We start from the raw sequence: 19,450 nt of genomic DNA, 5'->3' as shown, positions 1-19,450 counted from the left end.
CTCCTGAAGATTCTAGAACAGGAGCTACGTTGTTGGCGTATATATCAATGCCTCTGTAGTGGTTTATTTGTACCTAATATGGAGTTTGAGGGCCAGGACATGCATGTTGCACACCGTTACATTGATATTTGATGGGTTGGATGAGTTGGACCGACACACTACATGGGAATTTGATCATTTAAAACCTGGTGTGTTCAACAATTCACTGAACCTACAGTGAAGACGGTAAACCTCTTGGGTATAATTTTCTACCTCCTGAAACACCTCGCATAAATCAAATGTATAATTCTGATTTCATCAAACCCATAGTTAAGGTAGAATGTGCCTCGGTGGGCAGATATTCAGACTCTCAAATTATTTAAGTGTTTGGTCTATCACTTGTGAGGGCTCATTTTAAAGCTCTTGGTGTAAAAAGTTTTCATCAGCTATTCTGTGTGAAAATTAACGATTTAATTTTTCCTGAAAGAGTTAACACAAGGGATGACGGCCATTTTGAATTTCAACTTGAGTGTCTGTAAATATTTGGTAATTTCTTTCTCCAGTACCAAATTGTGCAGAGTGAAAAATTTACAGTAAATTTATATATAAGAATTTTTTTTGAATGTAAATTTTTTTACTGCTTTGGTCAGAAAGTACAAATTTCAAACTAGAAGCAGAAGTTTACTTTGCAGTAGAAAATAATGAGGATTACAAAATTAGTAAAGCCATGCTAGATTTAATCTTAGCACACTGTACTTAATACTTGTGAAAACGGAAAGACAATCAACATGCATTGCATACTCAGTTTTGCTGTGCCATGAGGAATGTTCTAAAACCTGATCAATCTCACCCTTTAGTATGCAAAATTTGTCACGACAAACAGACGCCGCCTGATCTGGTATTTAGTATTTAGTAAACCACACAGAAGATCAAACAATTCCCGGAAAAGTGGATCCCTTCAGGTGCATGGGAAATGAGTACCGAATGACCATGATCAAATTTTATTTGTCTGATCTGGGGGAAATGAAATTTGAGATGGGCTCTCGTAATTCAATATTAGTTTTTAGATTCTGCTTGTTAAGGTCTCACTGATGTTATATAGCCTACCCAGCTTGAAAATGAAGCCATATAAAATGGCTACCCTGTTTCCCTCAACATTTCCTGAAGTATTCTTCAATATCCAACATATCGCTTTCTTCAGAAAATTTGATTTGGAAGGCAAGATCCTGCTCAGTCTAAATGACACGCCGCAGTTCATGGATTACAGCCCTATGCAAAATTACTCATGGGAAAACTTTAATGAATTCTCTGAGGAATTTAATATCTCTGTTCCAAATTTCTTTAAACTCTGGGCAGTGCAACCTTTGCCTGTGGTTTCCAGTATTTGTGTTCTGTCTGCAAAATACAAGGGTCCTGTCATGACTTACAATAGTTGTCCATTTGCCAAGACGGCCTACACGATGTAATATCAAATATTGTTGTTGAAAACTGAATTTCGGTCAAGACTAGAATTCTTCTATCAACAATACTTTTGCATATACACAATGGATAGAATACCGTAATACTTGAAGGTTCAACATTTTTTGAGGAGAAAGAATAAGAGATTGTTCTTGATTAAGGTAGAATGCGCCTCAGGGACAAATATTCAGACTTTAAATTTCTACAATTCTTTTCTGATCTACCAATTGTTGGGGCTCATTTTAAAGCTCTTGGAGTAAGAAAAAATTGTAACGTCTTAGTTTTTCGAAAATCGAAAATTTAATTTTTCTAAATAGAGTTAGTACAGGGATGGCAGCAATTTTGAATTTCAAACATCGTTAAATGCTAGCTAATTTCTTTCTCAAGTACCAACTTTGTATTGTGGCACAATTTTTATTCTTGATTAGGCAAGACAATGGTTTATGTCATCGAGGAAAGTTTGAGCAAAAGTTTAAGTCTTTCACTTTTGAGGCACATACTACCTTAATTGAAGAAAAAATATGAAATTGAAATCAAAAGTTGCAGCTATTGACCTTTAACCCCTTGACCATTACCGTTATTACCCAATATTCCAAAGATAATTTGAACACATATATGACCTTGCCAGAATTTTCCAGTACTCAGGGCACATGGCATCGGAAATTTCCGGCATTCAGGGTTATCATGGGATTAAGGATAATTTTCTTACTCACCAACAGGATCAACATGCGTCAGGTGATCCACAAAGTCTCTTTTTCCAAGATATGTCGTGATCTGCCAAAATATAAAGAGGAAAAAAGTTTCTTTTTAGATGAAGTACTGAAACTTCTGGAAAGTGGAATCCAACATCAGATGTCAATCATTCTTAAGAAGACACTGACTGTTTGTCTTCTTTATGGGTTGTTGCCTTTCAGTTCACAATGGCAATATCTTCTTCTAACTTTATTTTGACATCTTACTTTGATGCCACAGTTTAACATTTGACCCTGAAATTATGAGTGGACAGTGTGAAATTGAGAAGCAAAGGAGGGTCCAAAGGCGCAACCTTCAGAATGTGACATCTCATGACCGTTCATAAGTGGAAACACTCCTTTACGTGTGTAGTAGGGCAACCACAAGACACTCGCTCTGTAAAACGGCCAGATTGCACTCTGTCGTACGCTCACTATGTTCAGAACATGTCTGCACTCACGGTCTCAGATAACAGGCGTACCGGTGACGAACTCTGACCTTTTGAGCTTGAAATGCAGTGGGACATTGAAATCCGTGCTTTGCTGCAAATAGTATTCATTTTCTTTATAACTTTTATGGGATCTTTGCAGCAGTGCAATGTCGGCCATCTGTATGGCGTGTTTCATAGATCTTACAAATACCAATTTGATACATATATCATAACAATAAACCTTCAGAAGATTTCAGTTATGGAGTAAATAGTCTGCTTCCCGTTGTTTGCTTTTGTCTGTAACATTTTCTATATTTTCACCATTTGCTTGGGCAGCGCATGTTAGCATGTTTAAATAGTATTTTTAACATTTTAATGCAACGCATTTCATTTCTATTCATGTTTTTTGACCTTTTGCCAAAACCCCTGTATTCCAAGTAATGGATAAAAGATGTGGGCAGGGTCCTTCCACAAAGGGACCGTGATGTGGGAAGTACGGTATAATGGAATATGAAGTTAGCATTATAAACGGGTATAAGAAAGGAAATTTCCTGAATTTCAAAACTTCCAAGAAATGCAGCTTTTAGAAATTCCCGTTAAACAACTAGCGTCATTATATCCTGGTTTTGTATGGACTAAAATGTGACAAACTGCCTATACAGGGTGTCTTTCTAAATATCACTTCCATGCTTGGAGACTGATTCATCACGCACCTGAAGAAATGAAAGACACTGGAATTTCTGCTGGTTGTTTTGTTATACATGTCCTGTTCCAACATGCTAGAAAATTTTGTCAACATTCAGTTCATTTGGGGATCCGGGATTTTTCAATTATTATTTCTTTTGTATTTTGTATTTTATTAGGGGCCCAAGCCTACTGGGAGTGGGCCCTCTATTGGTTTCATTCAAATTCTACTTCTTCATCTTCTTCTTCTTTAATTGTTATTCCATAAATTGCTTGTCGCTCCTAATCTCAATATATCTAATATCATTTCCTAACTTCACACCTAGTGGAGGGACTGGGTAGGGAGTATCAGTGAATGGTACATTTGGCTAGGGGTTTTGGGTTTTGCTGCATTTAAGTTGAGTAAAGTTTTTTTGCAAAAATTAATCATATTCATCGTGTTTGCATGCCTAATCTTTGTATTTCAACATACTTTGGGGAAAAGAAAGAGAAAATTTATTTGAAAAGAATGAAATAATCATCAAAATTTCCAGCTCATCCCTCAACTTTAACCTGTTCACCCTAAACTCCCTGTGAACAAGTCCACTCTCCCAATTGATAACTACAGGTTTGGGTCAAACCATACAGGTGAATGGGTTGAAAAATAGTGGGGAACACTATACAGTTTTATTTTCTGGAAAAAATAAAGTTCTTAAACGGTCCCTGCTCGTTCGCTATTTAAAAGTTCACAAAAATCAGAGCATAACCACATACTGTACGTTTGGCATTCTGGAGAGAACAGCCTACAATTTTAATCCTGCCTGTAGCACCAGCTACAGAAATAAACTAGAGTAGCCCAAAGACTGTTTCTAAAATGATACTTTTTTGAATGTCAGACTTTTAAAATATAGATGTCTGCTCGAATCCATGGTTACCAATCATTTGTTGCAAAGGACTGGAAGACTTGAGAGTTGCTAATGGTGACCTGAAGAAATAAATACATATTTCACCTAAGGCACGGTGTTCCTGTGTCTTGGAGATCCATTTTTTGTCATATGCAAGCTGATATATTCTGTTGTGCCGGGTTAATGATGATATTCCCTCACGGAAAGTACTGAGAGTGTATCGCATGTTTTAGGTTTACAGGAGTTCTGCCATAAAGCTGACACACACTCACAGCCCTTCATGTCAAGGTTTTTAAATCACAATACAGGAATAATTTTCTTTTCCACGTGATGGCAAGACGTTCAAACTTGAAGAAACAGAAGTGCTCAAGCGCCCAGCAATTACACTCTTACATTTTTCTGGCAGGGATCAGTTGCTATGGAAACTACATTGAATCTTTCATGGTTCTGCCGTTTGTGGGGGGAAAACACAGAAGACCTAGTAGTAGGAAATATTTTTTTACTCATTGTATGGAATCCCCTTCTGCAAAAGCCACAGCAGCTAATTAGCGGTGCCTAATGTACCTGATTAGGAGTTGTTATTGGAATTACGGCAGTTAATCAGGATTTTGTTCGTCTTCTTCCTTCTTAAGAAGCTTCTCAATCCTTTCATGTCAACTACAAAGCCATCTTAGTTAATTTTTCAGTCAATAAAAGTTGACTACCAGAATGCAGCTGTGTACAGGACAAATGCGTCCACTCTACGCATCCTAGGCTACCAGAATGGACATCTCCCAAACAAGATGGCAGGTTTAGTAGGTTCCCGCCTTCAGATGCAATATTTTTATTGAATGTTTACGTTGTCTGCTGGTCATTATGGAGGGATTTATTCCTCTATATATTTACTCAATATTGCATTGGACATAATTTCACAATATATTTACTCAACAGGAAATTGGATATTATTTTGCAATATATTTACTCAATACCGAATTGGATATTATCTCGCTGTGTATTTACTCAACATCGGATGGGATATCATTTCTCAATATGTTTGCTCAGGACAGTATTGAAAACAAGGAAATAAGATTACAGTTGTCATGAAATGTTATTACAGGGAAGTTTGTGTTTCATGGAATTTTTCTGATCTAGTGTTTCTGTATGCATCATTTGGGAATCTTCTCTGACTGAATTACCTGCAAGAGGTTTACAGTCTCATGGTGGAATTTCGACTCCATTTGCGGCTTCATCTGTTTGTAACCATGACAACCCAACTGTTGTACGCTTCATCAGCAATCAAAATTTACCTTTCAAATTCCTGCACAGAGTTCTGTCCTGACGCATTTCTGGCACCAGTCACTATGATAATACCTGATATTCTCATAAATATGATAAATGTGATTTACACTTCCATTTTAGCAGAACAAAATCATACAAATGTGATATGTTGAGAACGCTAAAGTGCTTAGTGCCTGAACATGTCCAAAGGGGTACATTGTACAATACTTTGATTTGACAAAGTGAGGCAAATTTCAAGACTGGATGGCCAACAATTTTTCTTTGACATCTACTGGTGCAAGTACTCACACTTTCCCTTCAAACCGTACACAATTGATAATTGTAACCTACATCATAGTCTTAATCTTCAAAACTGCAAAACAATCCCAGTATCATGGCATTTTTAAATGAAACTTTGTCATGATCAGTCAAAGTTGATATCCACTAGCATACAGAATGCTCAATTTTAGACCAATGAACGTTCTCCGTCGATAATGACTCATTATAAGCTGATTTGCATACTGAAACAATGCTCATGAATACACTTTGCATATATGAATACATTAATTTAGGAAATACAGCATGAGATGCCAGAAGATGACACATCTAAAGTTTGAAAGCTTCAACTTTGAACCTGTTTGAATTTATTAATTTCACCTATTCCCTCCAAAAATAGTTCAAGGCAAATTTCTTCGCCTAAAAAGAGTGACTTGAAAACAGAGATCAATGTCATGAAAATGAACAAGGCACGTGAACTGTTCCAGGCAATGTAGAACTGGTAAAAATTGCATGATTTCAAAGGACTTGATCATTTACCCTTTGAATGCTACAATTTTTCCCACATAAATTTTAGTGCAACATCTTTCCAATTTTTATGAACTTTTCTGTATCTTTTTTCAATAATTTTTGACCAAGTGGATATCACATTTCATTAGGTACAGTTTTTTATTCAAAAATTAACTGGGGTATGAAAAGTGGACAAAATAATGACTTAAATTTGGTACTTGAAAGGTGGAGGTTTGTTTTTTTAGTGAGTTGCCTTTATAAAGAATAATCCATATCTGGTGAGCATGACTTGTTTGAACAATGTCCACCATTTGAGAGTTTGCAAATTTGGACTTGAACTCAATTATCTGGAATTAGTTAGAGAACCAGGTTTCCATGGCAACAAGCACAACAATAAGTTTCATGGAATGGCAAAGTAATACACCTCACACTGACCAGTGATCACAAAAGGACAAATAAGGTACAAGCAATCAGCTTGTGTTTCCCCAAGGCCTGGGTCTGTTCATGAGTTCTTTGGACAATACTTGCAGCAAACCAAGCTACAAGGCCTCTCACCCCTAATTCTCTAAAAGCAGGTCCACATTTTCCATTGATAACAATGCATTTGGGCCAAACTATGGTGGTGAAAGGGTTGATTAGATGCAGCATGCTGTGACGAGCAGCACAAAGAATGCATGCACCTGATAAGAGTCTATGTATTGCCCAGACTGAAAGAATCCATTTTAAGGTGGTTGAAAGGCTAGAGCGTCAGTTATAAATTTCAACAAAACTATTAAAATATAAAAGTAGTCAACATTCTCTGTGGAATAAAAAAAACTAGACATTTGGGCACAAAGGCATTGCAGAGTTATAGCCTGTTAAAACTTCTGAAAAACTGACCAAATAAGAAGAAGTTGGGGAGTCCTTACTGTATTAACTATGGTAGAGGTCCCCTAGCTTTTAATAAAATGTTTGAAAAGGGAAAGTCATTATTTGCTGTTTTTCAGGAAAGTTTGACAAGGCGGTGCTGGCATTCAGAGTGAGTGACTGCTATTGTAAATGCATTTTTAGATTCTTTGAGTGTCAAAGAGGTGTCAAAAGTGAGATTAACCAAAAAAACTGCTCTATGACTTCAAAAGAGGGGTGCAAATATGGCTTGTTTTCAACATTTTTGACAGAATAACAGTTTTCCTACATAATTTTAAACCAATTAATCCAACTTTGAAATGAGATATGGACATGGAATTTTTACAGCCTATTAACAAGGTTACAGATAAGATTTGTACGGCACAATTTTCCTGTATTTGAAGTACTTTTTGAAAAATCACATTTTGAAATTTGAAAGAATTTTTAATAATTTTTTGATATATAAACCCATGTAAAATCATAAAAACAAATTTTATTTACAAATCCTGCCGTACAAATCTTACAATAAATAGTGTCAACATATTTATAACTAATTACATATTAATACTATCCACTTATTGTTAAATTCAAATATGTAAAAAAAATATGAAAAATTAAATTTTAATATTTACTGGTGTCATATTTCAAAATCATGGCTGCAAATATACAATTTTTATATTCTTTGGAGAAAATATTAACTAAGGGAGTTATCCTGAAAATTTGAACTAAATATCTTGATTCTAACACTTGAAACTTGACATTAACTCTGAGAAAAGAATTTGTGCAAAAATAGCCTTTCCAACCACCTTAAGAGGGGGCATAGAGAGTCCCCACAAGCGACAGATCTTTCAGTCTATGCATCGCCAATCATGCCGGGATCAAGCCAAACTTCACTTTTGTAAATGCAGAATTATACCTGTTTTCAATATCATCAATTTGCATTTTCATGACGGATGACTCAGAAATAACATCAGAACATAACGACTGCCAAAAGCTAAAATCAAACATGAGAATTTGCTATCTTTTGATGGCTAATTCTATTTTGAGTTGGTGGATGTGTACAACGGTGCCTCTAAATTTTCTTACAGGCCAGAAAATGGGAAGAGAGCAGGACTACCCCAGTAGGTTGTTTCCACAAGGTTTGTCACCTGAGGGGTAAATTATTCATTAGAGAGGGACTTTTGCAATTAGGATAGGGACAGAAGAGAGTTTTTCCTGGTGGAAACTTGAGTAGCGTCCACATTTGTTGAACAGTTTGAACTCTCAGTAGAAGGGCAGTTGCAACAACTTTCACCTTTCTGTGGACGAAAAATTGCTATTTTACATGAGATACATATTTGCATGTCAAAAGACCTATGGTTACAATTTCTTGAAATCAGCTGGTTGGCTGCCCTCTTTAACCCTTTGAGCGCCAAAGTCAACTTTTGTCGCCTGTCTAAAATGTATCCCAGTCAAATTTTTTCAGATTTTTGCCAAAATTTTGATGCAAAACTGTAGCCAATGAAATGAGATGTCCGTTTGGTCCAAAATGATCAAATAAATTACAGAAAAATTCATAAAATTTTTTGAAATGTTGCACTAAAATTCTGGTGGGAAAAATTACAGCACTGACAGGGTTAATTTGGACAGGCTGTTGCTAACAAACAACAGCAGAACACGGCAAAGGCTGCAAACGGCGATCAACAAAATCTGGGCAGGCGAATCCAACACGCGTGAGTTTAGTAAATCCAGTCTCAGTGTAATTGGTAGCGACGCCTATATAATCCTCAAGTAAGCTATGCCTCTCCCTGCATTAAAGCCATTCACAAACCCATCATTGTCAATTACATCTGCCGCCGGACCCACAAACCACAAACTCCCATCAGCGCGTCTTTCTCAATATCGCTTCTTTTCAGTGCCCAAGCCCCGTGAAAGAAAGAAACGTGACATGGGTTGGTTCCACTGATTAAACTTCTGAGAACCAATATTATTATCTCTGATACAATCTATACAGACAGGGTTTTAATTGTGATGTGCGTTTCGTTCTCTTATTAAGAAACTGCACATTAATTGCCGCTGATAATCTACATGCTGTACTTTCATTAAAACGTGATTAACAGCTCACATACAAAACATTGCAGACTAAATTGGAAATTATCATCCTTCCGTGAACATTCCTACAATAGACTCTTTGCAAGCTCAATGGCTGGTAAAAGAGCAATTTTAAAGAGACCAGATATTGTTCTAAAGCTGAATTCTTAAGGTTCATAAAATATAGTAACATATTATCATCAAGGCTTTATATAAATGAAATGGCATTAAGCTGGGATTAATATAAAATTTGTGTATTATATGTAGTAATGCATAATTATGAATAATTATATCTTTATCATATTCAGTGATGAGATTTAAATGTATTACTATGAATAATTATATCTTGATCATAAAAAATTATATAACATATATAATTTTATATCTAAATACATATTTGCAGAGCTAAAAATGATCACTCCAATTAATTGACATTTTTAATTTCTCCTTGCAATGAATTTGAGCTGTAAAAAATCTGCAACATTAATATGACAAGTACAGTTTCATATACATGATTGATAAATAAAATTTTATGATTGGAGGAAAGTATGCACATGTTTACCTCCGGGGCTAAAATGTTTGAAGTACTTAGAGCAGAAAGTTAATATCATTAATAGCTTGTATATGCAAGGTCAGAAATTTTTCATCTGTTTTCATATTAACATTTTTCCTATATTAACATTTTCTTTTCAAGTATTATGTAGAACTGCGGGCTAATGAAAACAATTAACTGAATTGAATAGCGGTTCACGGTTACAGGTTTGTTACTAAATATAGCTGCACGCAGGTGACTTCGGAAACTGCTTTTTTAAATGCAGACAAATTTTGTCATTATTGTATGCATGGCTGTTGTTACAGCTTGAAGTCTGAGCAATTAATGTCTTTTTGTGCTTGTTGTAACGTAAGCAATTGCATATTAAGTTGTATTTTTGCTGTTCTTGAGCGAGTAATTTTCATGTAATCTCAATTTTCAGGCAAATATTTATTTTTGCATATTAATGGGAGAACAATAGCGTTATTGGCAAACAGTTTTATTGAAATAATTCTGCCGAATTAAACCCTTCAAGGACGGGACAATGAATAATTAGAACATAGCTGTCACAAGAGAATCTGATTGCTACACGGAGTGAGTTCTGCTCTTAATTTTTCCATTATCGTGTGCAAATTCGTACCATCTACATGTATACCCTGAAAACAGTGTGAACATGATGCTAATCACTGTTCATATTTGTTTTGAAATGTTTGTCCTTTGCAGTCAGCAAATTATCGTGCAAGGGAGGTTCAAATCATAGTTTCTTTGACAAATGTTCGCCCTTTCAAGTATTTGTTTTAAGAAGGTTAAAATGCAGTGAGTCTTTCTGCATGTATCTCTTTAATCTTTCATAGTCCCCAGTAGACAGTGAGGACCAAACGCATTTATTGATTAAAGACGCAAGAAAGGATTTAAGAGTGGAAGGAAGAGAGAAGACAGCAGCAAGAGGGGGAAGAGAGAGTGACACAGAGAGAAAGCAAGAGAGAGAGAGAGAGAGAGAGAGAGAGAGAGAGAGAGAGAGAGAGAGAGAGAGAGGAGAGAGAGAGAGAGAGAGAGAGAGAGAAGGGGTCAAATAGAAACAGAGGCAGAGGCAGAAAGTGTATGAGACAGAGACAAGGAAAGAGAGAACACAGAGACAGAGAGACAAACCGGCAGACAGCAACATAGAGGGCATCAGAGAGAGGAAAAACAGGAGGATAGGAAGATAGAAAGGGTATACGTGAGAAAAGAACAAAATCTATTGGTATAGTTAGATAATACGAAACACATGAAAGATACCATTTGAAGTATTCACTGTGGCTTTGATATCATTAGATGGAATGAAAAAAAAGCCTGGAAATTGTCTATAGATATTCTTCAGATTTTATATGGAAACATTTCAAAAAATCCCACATTGTATGGTTTGCACGGTATGCCAAGCACAGTTGGTGTCAATTTGCCAATTACTAGTATTACAATATCTGACACTTTTTCTCTAATTACATTAGCAGCAGGCCAGCAAAGGCTAAGCTGAAGCCGTTATCCTTTGCTTTGCTTGATCCACCTCTGTGTATTTCACTAAATTCTCTCCACGCTTGAGAATACACAGCAGAATTTTGGCTCAGGCAGGCGCGTGTCCCAGTATGAAGACCCTTGAAAAACCATTATCCCCAGCATGCACAAGCAGCGTGATGAAAATTACACATAGACTGAAAAGTACAGGAGAAAGTGACGTCCCTGGATAGAATTCCTTCACTAATAGATGATGTCTATGTCAATAGTCCTGAGATACAATACCTGAAATCTACTGATTATTCTCCAATAAATGAAGCAAGCTTCTCTTCTTCATTTGAACAGCATACAACTATCCTGTCAATTTCAATTTTTTTTAACGCAGAAGATAATAACTATTCACTTTTTTATTCATTTTCTCCTCTTTATTAGATGTACCGTACATCTAAACATTACAGACACACTCTCTTTTGAAAAGTCATCTACTAAATTCAGCCACGGTAACCTGGCTATTTCTAAGAGATGCCACCACTGCTAGTTTTGCTGAAAATTCACCATTTGTTATAACTGAACACATGGCTTCCTTTTTCATCCAAAAGTACAACCATTATAGGTGTATGCACACAGAAGGTTAACAAGATAAGTCTCTTATTTAGTTCATGAAAATAACACATACGACATGTGCAACATTTTCTAGGACCTCGCCCTATTTCTTCCTTTTTTTTTCCTTTTCCATAAAGTGTGCCACTCATCATCATTACTACAAGACCAGACATTACGTTTTTCTAGCCTATGGCTCAAGCGCGCTGAGAATCTCCACTTGTCGGGAAAAAATGTCACATAAATGCATAGTACCTACTCATGTCCACGGTCTCGCTGGAAGTAATCGTCGAAATAAATTTCAATGCAGTCTAATTCAACAGAACGCCTACAGCGACAGGGACAGAATATCGATTGATGAATTTAGCTACAAGCAACCAGCCAGTCTGCAAAGACACTGACTCACAGACATTTTGGAGTTCTGTGCTGGATGCAAGAAGCTTTGATGATCACCATGGACTTTCAAAACCTTATGCATAAAATGGTCCCATGCTATGAGTATGAAAGAAAGTAAATGCACAGTTATTTTATAAACACACAGATGACAGCACAAACGGTGTGACTATGATTTCAGCAGGGCCGACATTCTTTTTTTTTTCCAAAATTTATAACAGATAAATCTCCCATTATCGACTAATCATGCAACTTCAGAATTAATCATTAGCAGCACAGAACCGTGGCTCCCTGCAGATCATTCAATTTTGTACGTGAGTGCACGCCAGCAATGTATTAAAGCGTACAGCCTGTATGTGTACTGACTACTAAGTAACCTATGATTTTGCTGCAATGCTGCACACTATGTGTTTCACGTACATATCTGAAATTTCCAGTATTGCAAAAACATTCTCATATGAGATATTTCTCCAGCTTTTTTACTTTACTGAAGCATTTTGCAATTAGCGTACATTAACTTACAAAGATTTTGTTGGTCTTTTCTCACAGCTGAAATGATGAGCATTTACTCCATCTATCATGTGGACAAGAGAAAATTAACATAAAATATCGTGCAAGGCATAGTCAACCAAACTTAGAGAATCATCTTATTTTTAATACGAGTGACCTATTAAAGAATACTTGAACTAGGAATACGGGTAGCCTAATGATCTCATTATAAAACTTTCATTAAGCTTTACGATTTCGCCCAAAGTAAAAGATCAATTCTGTATAGACACAAGAGATTCATAATTACTCTTAAGAATAGTTCTTGCACAGACTTAAGGATGACTTTTTTCTAACTTTGTAAAGAAATTATAACAGACCTCTAAGTATTGGTATTGTGACGTTGAATATTGCATTATTGATTCTTTAATGTCCTTTAGCTCAATTTCTCATTCTAAAGACGTTATTACCGTTATTTTCCATTGTTTGGAAATTTTCTCTAAATTCACCAGTTGCATGAGTTATCACATTACTGGTATATGAGCAAGCTTTCTGCTGTGGGAAGATAAATTATTTATTATAAACAAAACATTCTTGGTTTCCAGTCGGAGTTCTTGGAATAAGTATCTTCAAATGTAGTACTTGTTTCAATTTCAAAACTTCCTTGACGTATTGTAAACAAGTCATCGTTGATGACACAGTCCCCACTTGTTAATGGGTATTTTGATTACAGGTCCTCAGAGAGGATAGAGTCCTCTTCATTAGGTCTGTGATAAAAATACTTTTGAATGAATTCGCTTGATACATGTCTGAGTTATGGTTCTGTACGTGAAAAAATCGTAACAAAATGGCCGCACAGAGGCCATATTGGATCGCATCACAAAACAAATTGATGTGCATAGCTATGACATTGGTCGATGTCCTTGTACCAACTTTGAATAAAATCGGTTGAAACATGCCTGAGAAATGGCTCTGTACATGAAAAAATCGTAATAAAATGGCCGCCTGGTGGCCATATTGGATCGTATCACAAAACAGATTGACTTGCACATGTATGACATAGGTCAATGTCCTTGTACCAACTTTGAATAAAATCGGTTGGAACATGCCTGAGTTATGGCTCTGTACATGAAAAAATCGTAATAAAATGGCCGCCTGGCAGCCATATTGGATCGTATCACAAAACAAATCAACGTGCATCTGTATGACATATGAAGTAATCCTTGTACCAAGTTTGAATGAAATCGCTCCAGGCATCTCTGAGATATCTGCGTGAACGGACGGACGGACGCACGCACGGACGCACGGACGCACGCACGGACGCACGGATGCACGCACGGACATGACCAAACCTATAAGTCCCCCCCCCCCCGGACAGTGTCTGTGGGGACTAATAACCATGCATCCGTTTTTGTGCAACATTGTTGCATTAATACCTCAAGTACTGCCACTCATGAAGAAAATCTTCCTACAGAATGATATTTTCCAGGAAAAGAAAGCTTCATGAATCTTTCTTTCCCACTCAAGCATGCATACCTTTGTTGAGGTTTTGAGCCAGAAAAAAATTCAGCTTCTGCCAAGAGATGCATGGCTCTTATGCAACATGCTAAAAAACACAGATTGTGAAAGATTTTCCGTAAACTGATGAGTAGAAACTGACTGAAGTGGGGGAAAGAATAGGTCCTTGAACTGGTGTGTTTTCCTTTCTTGTCAGATGTGAGGATACAAGCTTTCAAATCCTGCTGTAATTTTTGTAAACGGCAATTCGCTAAGGCTTTCATTTCATGAAAGCAACTCCAGACAGCATAATAGCAAGCCTTCCTCTCCGAGGAAAAGACTTTTAAAATGAAATGCCCAAGGCAAACAGAGAAACTCCAGAGTGTGTAGTTTTTTAGTTGGGCATGTTTTGCCTAAGGAGACGTTGCAATTACAATGCTGGCAGTTACAGTTTATGTGTCTCATGGCTGCCGGGAAACTCATTCTACAGATACTTTAATAATCATGTTCATTCTACAGTATAGCAGAAATCTTTTGTGGGCGCTTGGGTGCAAACGACTTTTTGACAAAAAAAGAACAAATGCATTAAGAAAACAAATCAGGTTCTGTACCACTTGTATGATACAATAAATTCTAACATATACCCCATTTCTGTAATCCCTTATTCAACTTGAAAGAATAGTTTTACCATTTCACTGCCATGGACCAAACTCATTGTTATCAATGGTGATTGTGGACCTTTTATAGTTTTAACAAGTTTAATATCAGGGGTGATCAGGCAGAGTGATCAATCACTACTGGCTTCGATTTGAAAATCCTGGGAATTGTAAATCAGTTCATCTGAATATGTGACTGCATGATAGAGATAAAGTACTTAGCAGCCTGTCCAGTTGAAATTTCCTCCCTTGAACCAAAAGCTCATCTTCAAACGTCATTCATACTCGGAGTGTCAAATGCTTGTACCTTACATTTTGTTCAAACTTTCAAAGTTTTAAAACCCTTTCATTTCCAACCACCCAGTGGATTTCAGAAAAATATTTCTTTATTCATGATCAGTCCTACTTGGAACAAAAGAGATATTAAATCAAGCATCTGAATGAGCACGATGCAAAATTAATCAACAATTAAAAAGAACTGAGAGAAAAACAACAGAACTATTAGGTGGCTAGGAGCAACTGTTAATACCAGACAGGCATCTTATGTATTTGAGAACACTCCACATTATGCTTTGATTAATCCATTTATTAAAGAGCGAATTAAATCAAGTCCTTTAACTGATGAAATAAGGAGATAGATTAGAGGCATATACTGTTAACTGGTTACTTCTAATTATCTGATTAATCACTGAACCATATGAGAACTGCAAATGACAAACACCCAGCCTTTAAATCTATCATCACGACCATCTGGGCAGCATGTCAAGTGATTCCCAGATACTGCTCTGTACAGTGCACAATTCTTAATCACATGGCTACCCACATTCTTGAACGAATGATTCTCGTGCCGTCATGTTTTATTCTCCTCATTTTTTTCATCAAACCAAATCCCTAGGGATTGAAAAATCACATATGGTTTCCATTTCCTGAAGTAGATGAAAAACTTTACGAGTTAAACAGCAGAAAGCTTTGCAAAAGTGATATTAGCTTGCATTTTTCAATAATTGAAAATACCATGAGGGGAAAAAATTCTCTTAAAAATAGATAATGACTTGGTTTGCTCTGATGGGATTTGCTTTATTTAGAACATTATTTTTTGTAATCTTTGATGTTTTCACAATACTAATATTATATAGTTATATCTAGTATTGATTTCCCAAATGTTTTCACTCAATCCTTATCATGTCCTTTCAAGAAGACTTCAACCACAAGTGAGACCTGATACATTATCACTGCAATTTTTATTTTCCCTGAAGGTTATCCATTTTAGAGTGACACTTGAACTTTCAAAAATTTTATTAGCATATTATCACCTTGATAAGGGCTGAGTGTGGCTGGCAGCTGTGGGTATAACAGTGTGGCGCCATTAGAAGCTCAATTTGAGAATTCCTGGGGGAATCTTACAGACTAATTTCAGACAATAACACTACATAGACTTATTTTTGTCTGATTTGGCGTATGTGTAGGTATCTTGTTCAATAATACTATGCAATTTCATCTCCAGCTTCATATATTCAAATGTCCCTTGCTTGCAAAATTTGATATGAATGTGTTCGTGACATATGAATAGTGTGGTAACAAAAGCTATCTCGCGTTTTACTGCGATCTCACCCATGTCTTTTCATCTACATTTAGACCTATAGAAAGGTGTGAGGAAGTAAGTCGATGACATTAAAATTAAATATGGAAGTATATGAATCACTATGAAGATAGCATGAATGCTGGATTGAACTTGTAATTATACATACAAGCTGATGTATTCATGAGTTATCCTGCCCATACTGTCATATTTGACCACTACCTGACAACTTCTGAACTCTTATGAATTTTCATTACCGTAGTTTCATCAACATGCACTGTAATTCTTCCTGCATGCTCACGGGTTGAAATCCATGCTGTTTTATGGTAGTATTGCCTCGAAAGTTTAAAACTTAAACTTTTGCTCTAAATTTCCCAAATGAAACTTTCAACCATTTGAATACCAAATCTACAATAAAAATTGGGTCACCTTGCGAAGTTTGGAACTAGCGAAACAAATTATCCAACATTTTACAATATTTGAAATTCAAAAAGGCCGCCAACCCTATATTAACTCTACTGGGAAAAATTTAATTTTTGAAAAACAAGTCATCGTTGATGACACAGTCCCCACTTGTTAATGGGTACTTTGATTACATGTCCTCAGAGAGGATAGACTCCTCTTCAATAATTAGGTCTGTGATAAAAATACTTTGATACAGATGGCGCTCAATGGCCAAGAATGAGTTCCATGGTGATAAAAACATAAAACCAATGTAGGCCACCATCCTAAAGAAAAATGAGTAGAGCCTGAGAGTATTATGGCTCTGTACATGAAAAAAATGTAACAAAATGGCCGCAAGGCAGCCATATTGAATCGTATCGCATAACAAATTGACATGCATATGTGTGACATTAGTTAATCTCCTTGTACGAACTTTGAATAAAATCGGTTGAAACATGTCTGAGTTATGCCTCTGTACATGAAAACATCGTAATAAAATGGCTGCCTAGCGGCCATATTGGATCGTATCACGAAACAAATCGATGTGCATATCTATGAAATTGGTCAATGTCCTTGTCCTAACGTTGAATAAAATCGGATGAAACATGTCTGAGTTATGGCTCTGTACATGAAAAAATCATAATAAAATGGCCGCCTGGTGGCCATATCGGATCCTATCACAAAACAAATTTACATGCATATCTATGACATTGGTCAATGTCCTTGTACCAACTTTGAATAAAATTGGTTGAAACATGTCTGAGTTATGGCTCTGTACATGAAAAAATCGTAATAAAATGGCGTGCATCTGTATGACATATGAAGTAATCCTTGTACCAAGTTTGAATGAAATCGCTTCTTGCATCTCTGAGATATCTGCGTGAACAGACGGACACACACAGGCACGCACGCACGCACGCACATGACCAAACCTATAAGTCCCCCCAGACGGTGTCCGTGGGGACTAATAAGACATTTAAACTTTCCGAGAGCTTTAAAATGAACCCCCACAAATGGTAGTTCAGTAAAGAATTGTAGAAATTTGAGAGTCCAAATATTTGTCCCTGAGGCACATTCCACCCTAACAAGTATTACAAATAAAGCCATTTTGACAAAATAAGTAATATAAACACTGCCCACACTTTCGTTAGAAAAAAATCACTATAGATATAGAAGCCATTTAATAACTGCAATTTTTATGATACCATCTTTTCTTTATTCTGCAGAAGATAAGTTATCATTTATTACCAAATTCTAAAGACAGCCAGACCCTAAATTAATACTTTCATCACAACTTTCCCTATCAGGACTTATTTACTAAAATGAATCTCAGTATCTGCGTTTATGTCTGACCAATTCTGGCGGTGATTTTTCTGGAGACGCTGTTTGTTACCTTGATTTTTTCATTTAGCAATACAAAAAGCTGCTGATAAATTTCTAAAGGCTTAATGTTTCTGAATAATATGAAATTGGAAACTATAAATTTTTACTGTACCATTCATATGGCATGTTAATAGTATTAGAGAGTTTCCGCCCCAATCCAGAATATGATTAGAGATACGGCGTTGCAACTAGATGTCATGAATTTGAGCCCTTAGCTTCACATCAAAAACATGGAAATTGTGCCATGTACAGTTTATACATCATTTCCTTGCAAATCCCATTTAGGCAAAGGTGCTGCCTCCATGAGATGAAAATCAAACCTTACAAATGTTGACTACATTGATGATTGTACGCGAAATCGATCTGACATGCTTATACGCGACCCCTGACATTTCAATTTGATACACTTCACAGCCGATTCACATGAACAACTTTTAATATCAATTTTCCTTCCAGGATTACTGTTTGTTGCATCCCTTGATTCATATACAGAAAGTGTTCTTGATTCATGATAGAGAAAAAAAGCCCACGATTCATTTGAATGCCTTGAATTTCTGCTCCATTCTTGAAATATCTCTAAAGCCTATTCACCGTATTTCAGTTGGCTGTCACCATTGAAGTTGAGCAGTAAGGCACTGACAATGGAAGCAATATGATCCGGACTGTTTGATCAATGTTTTCGTAATTTGCATATGTCGTGACCCTTATGAAATGCTAATGTTGCACTTTACACAGAGGAGCCAGGTCATTGGTCAGGCACTTATTGATTCAAATATGCTCTCCTATATTAAATGTATGCTAAATTATCTACTACAATGCTTGCATTTGTAAACTCATTTGACTCGTTACTAAGAATGCACTTAGAAGTCTTGTGCCATCTGCCCTGAATGTCATCCTGCCCAGAATGTCATCCTGCCCAGAATGTCATCCTGCCCAGAATGTTATCCAGGGATGATGCAACCCTACTGTATTACAAGGCACACAACCTATTTGTTTTCTTGTTTGCATCTAAATGCAATGGCATACACACAGACTGATTGGGGTATTATCCTAGGGCATCAATCAAGTATATATAATTGGTTTGATCATAGGGCTATGCGACTACATCAAAAATATCCAACACACTCATATTTCACCAAGCTACAACTATCAATTAAACCAAACGAAAATCAGCATCATCATTCATATCGAAGGCCCTGATGATGTGTAGATCATGAAAAACAA

At 36.4% G+C, this 19,450-nt stretch overlaps 1 protein-coding gene across 8 annotated transcripts in view; it reads right to left on the bottom strand.

Annotated features, from left to right (window-relative positions):
- LOC139118567 (arrestin red cell-like) overlaps nt 1-19,450 on the bottom strand; it is a 131,541-nt gene that overhangs the window by 16,384 nt on the left and 95,707 nt on the right. For all 8 annotated transcript variants that reach the window (XM_070681926.1, XM_070681930.1, XM_070681928.1 and 5 more), the window contains one exon: nt 2,151-2,211. In XM_070681926.1, coding sequence (XP_070538027.1) covers nt 2,151-2,211 — 61 coding nt within the window. The remainder of the gene's footprint in view (nt 1-2,150; nt 2,212-19,450) is intronic.

The sequence above is a fragment of the Ptychodera flava genome, chromosome 19 (genome assembly GCF_041260155.1).
Source record: "Ptychodera flava strain L36383 chromosome 19, AS_Pfla_20210202, whole genome shotgun sequence".
Classification (NCBI taxonomy): domain Eukaryota; kingdom Metazoa; phylum Hemichordata; class Enteropneusta; family Ptychoderidae; genus Ptychodera; species Ptychodera flava.
The sequence above is the reverse complement of the archived record's forward strand: the minus strand, read 5'-3'. Positions and strand labels throughout refer to the sequence as shown.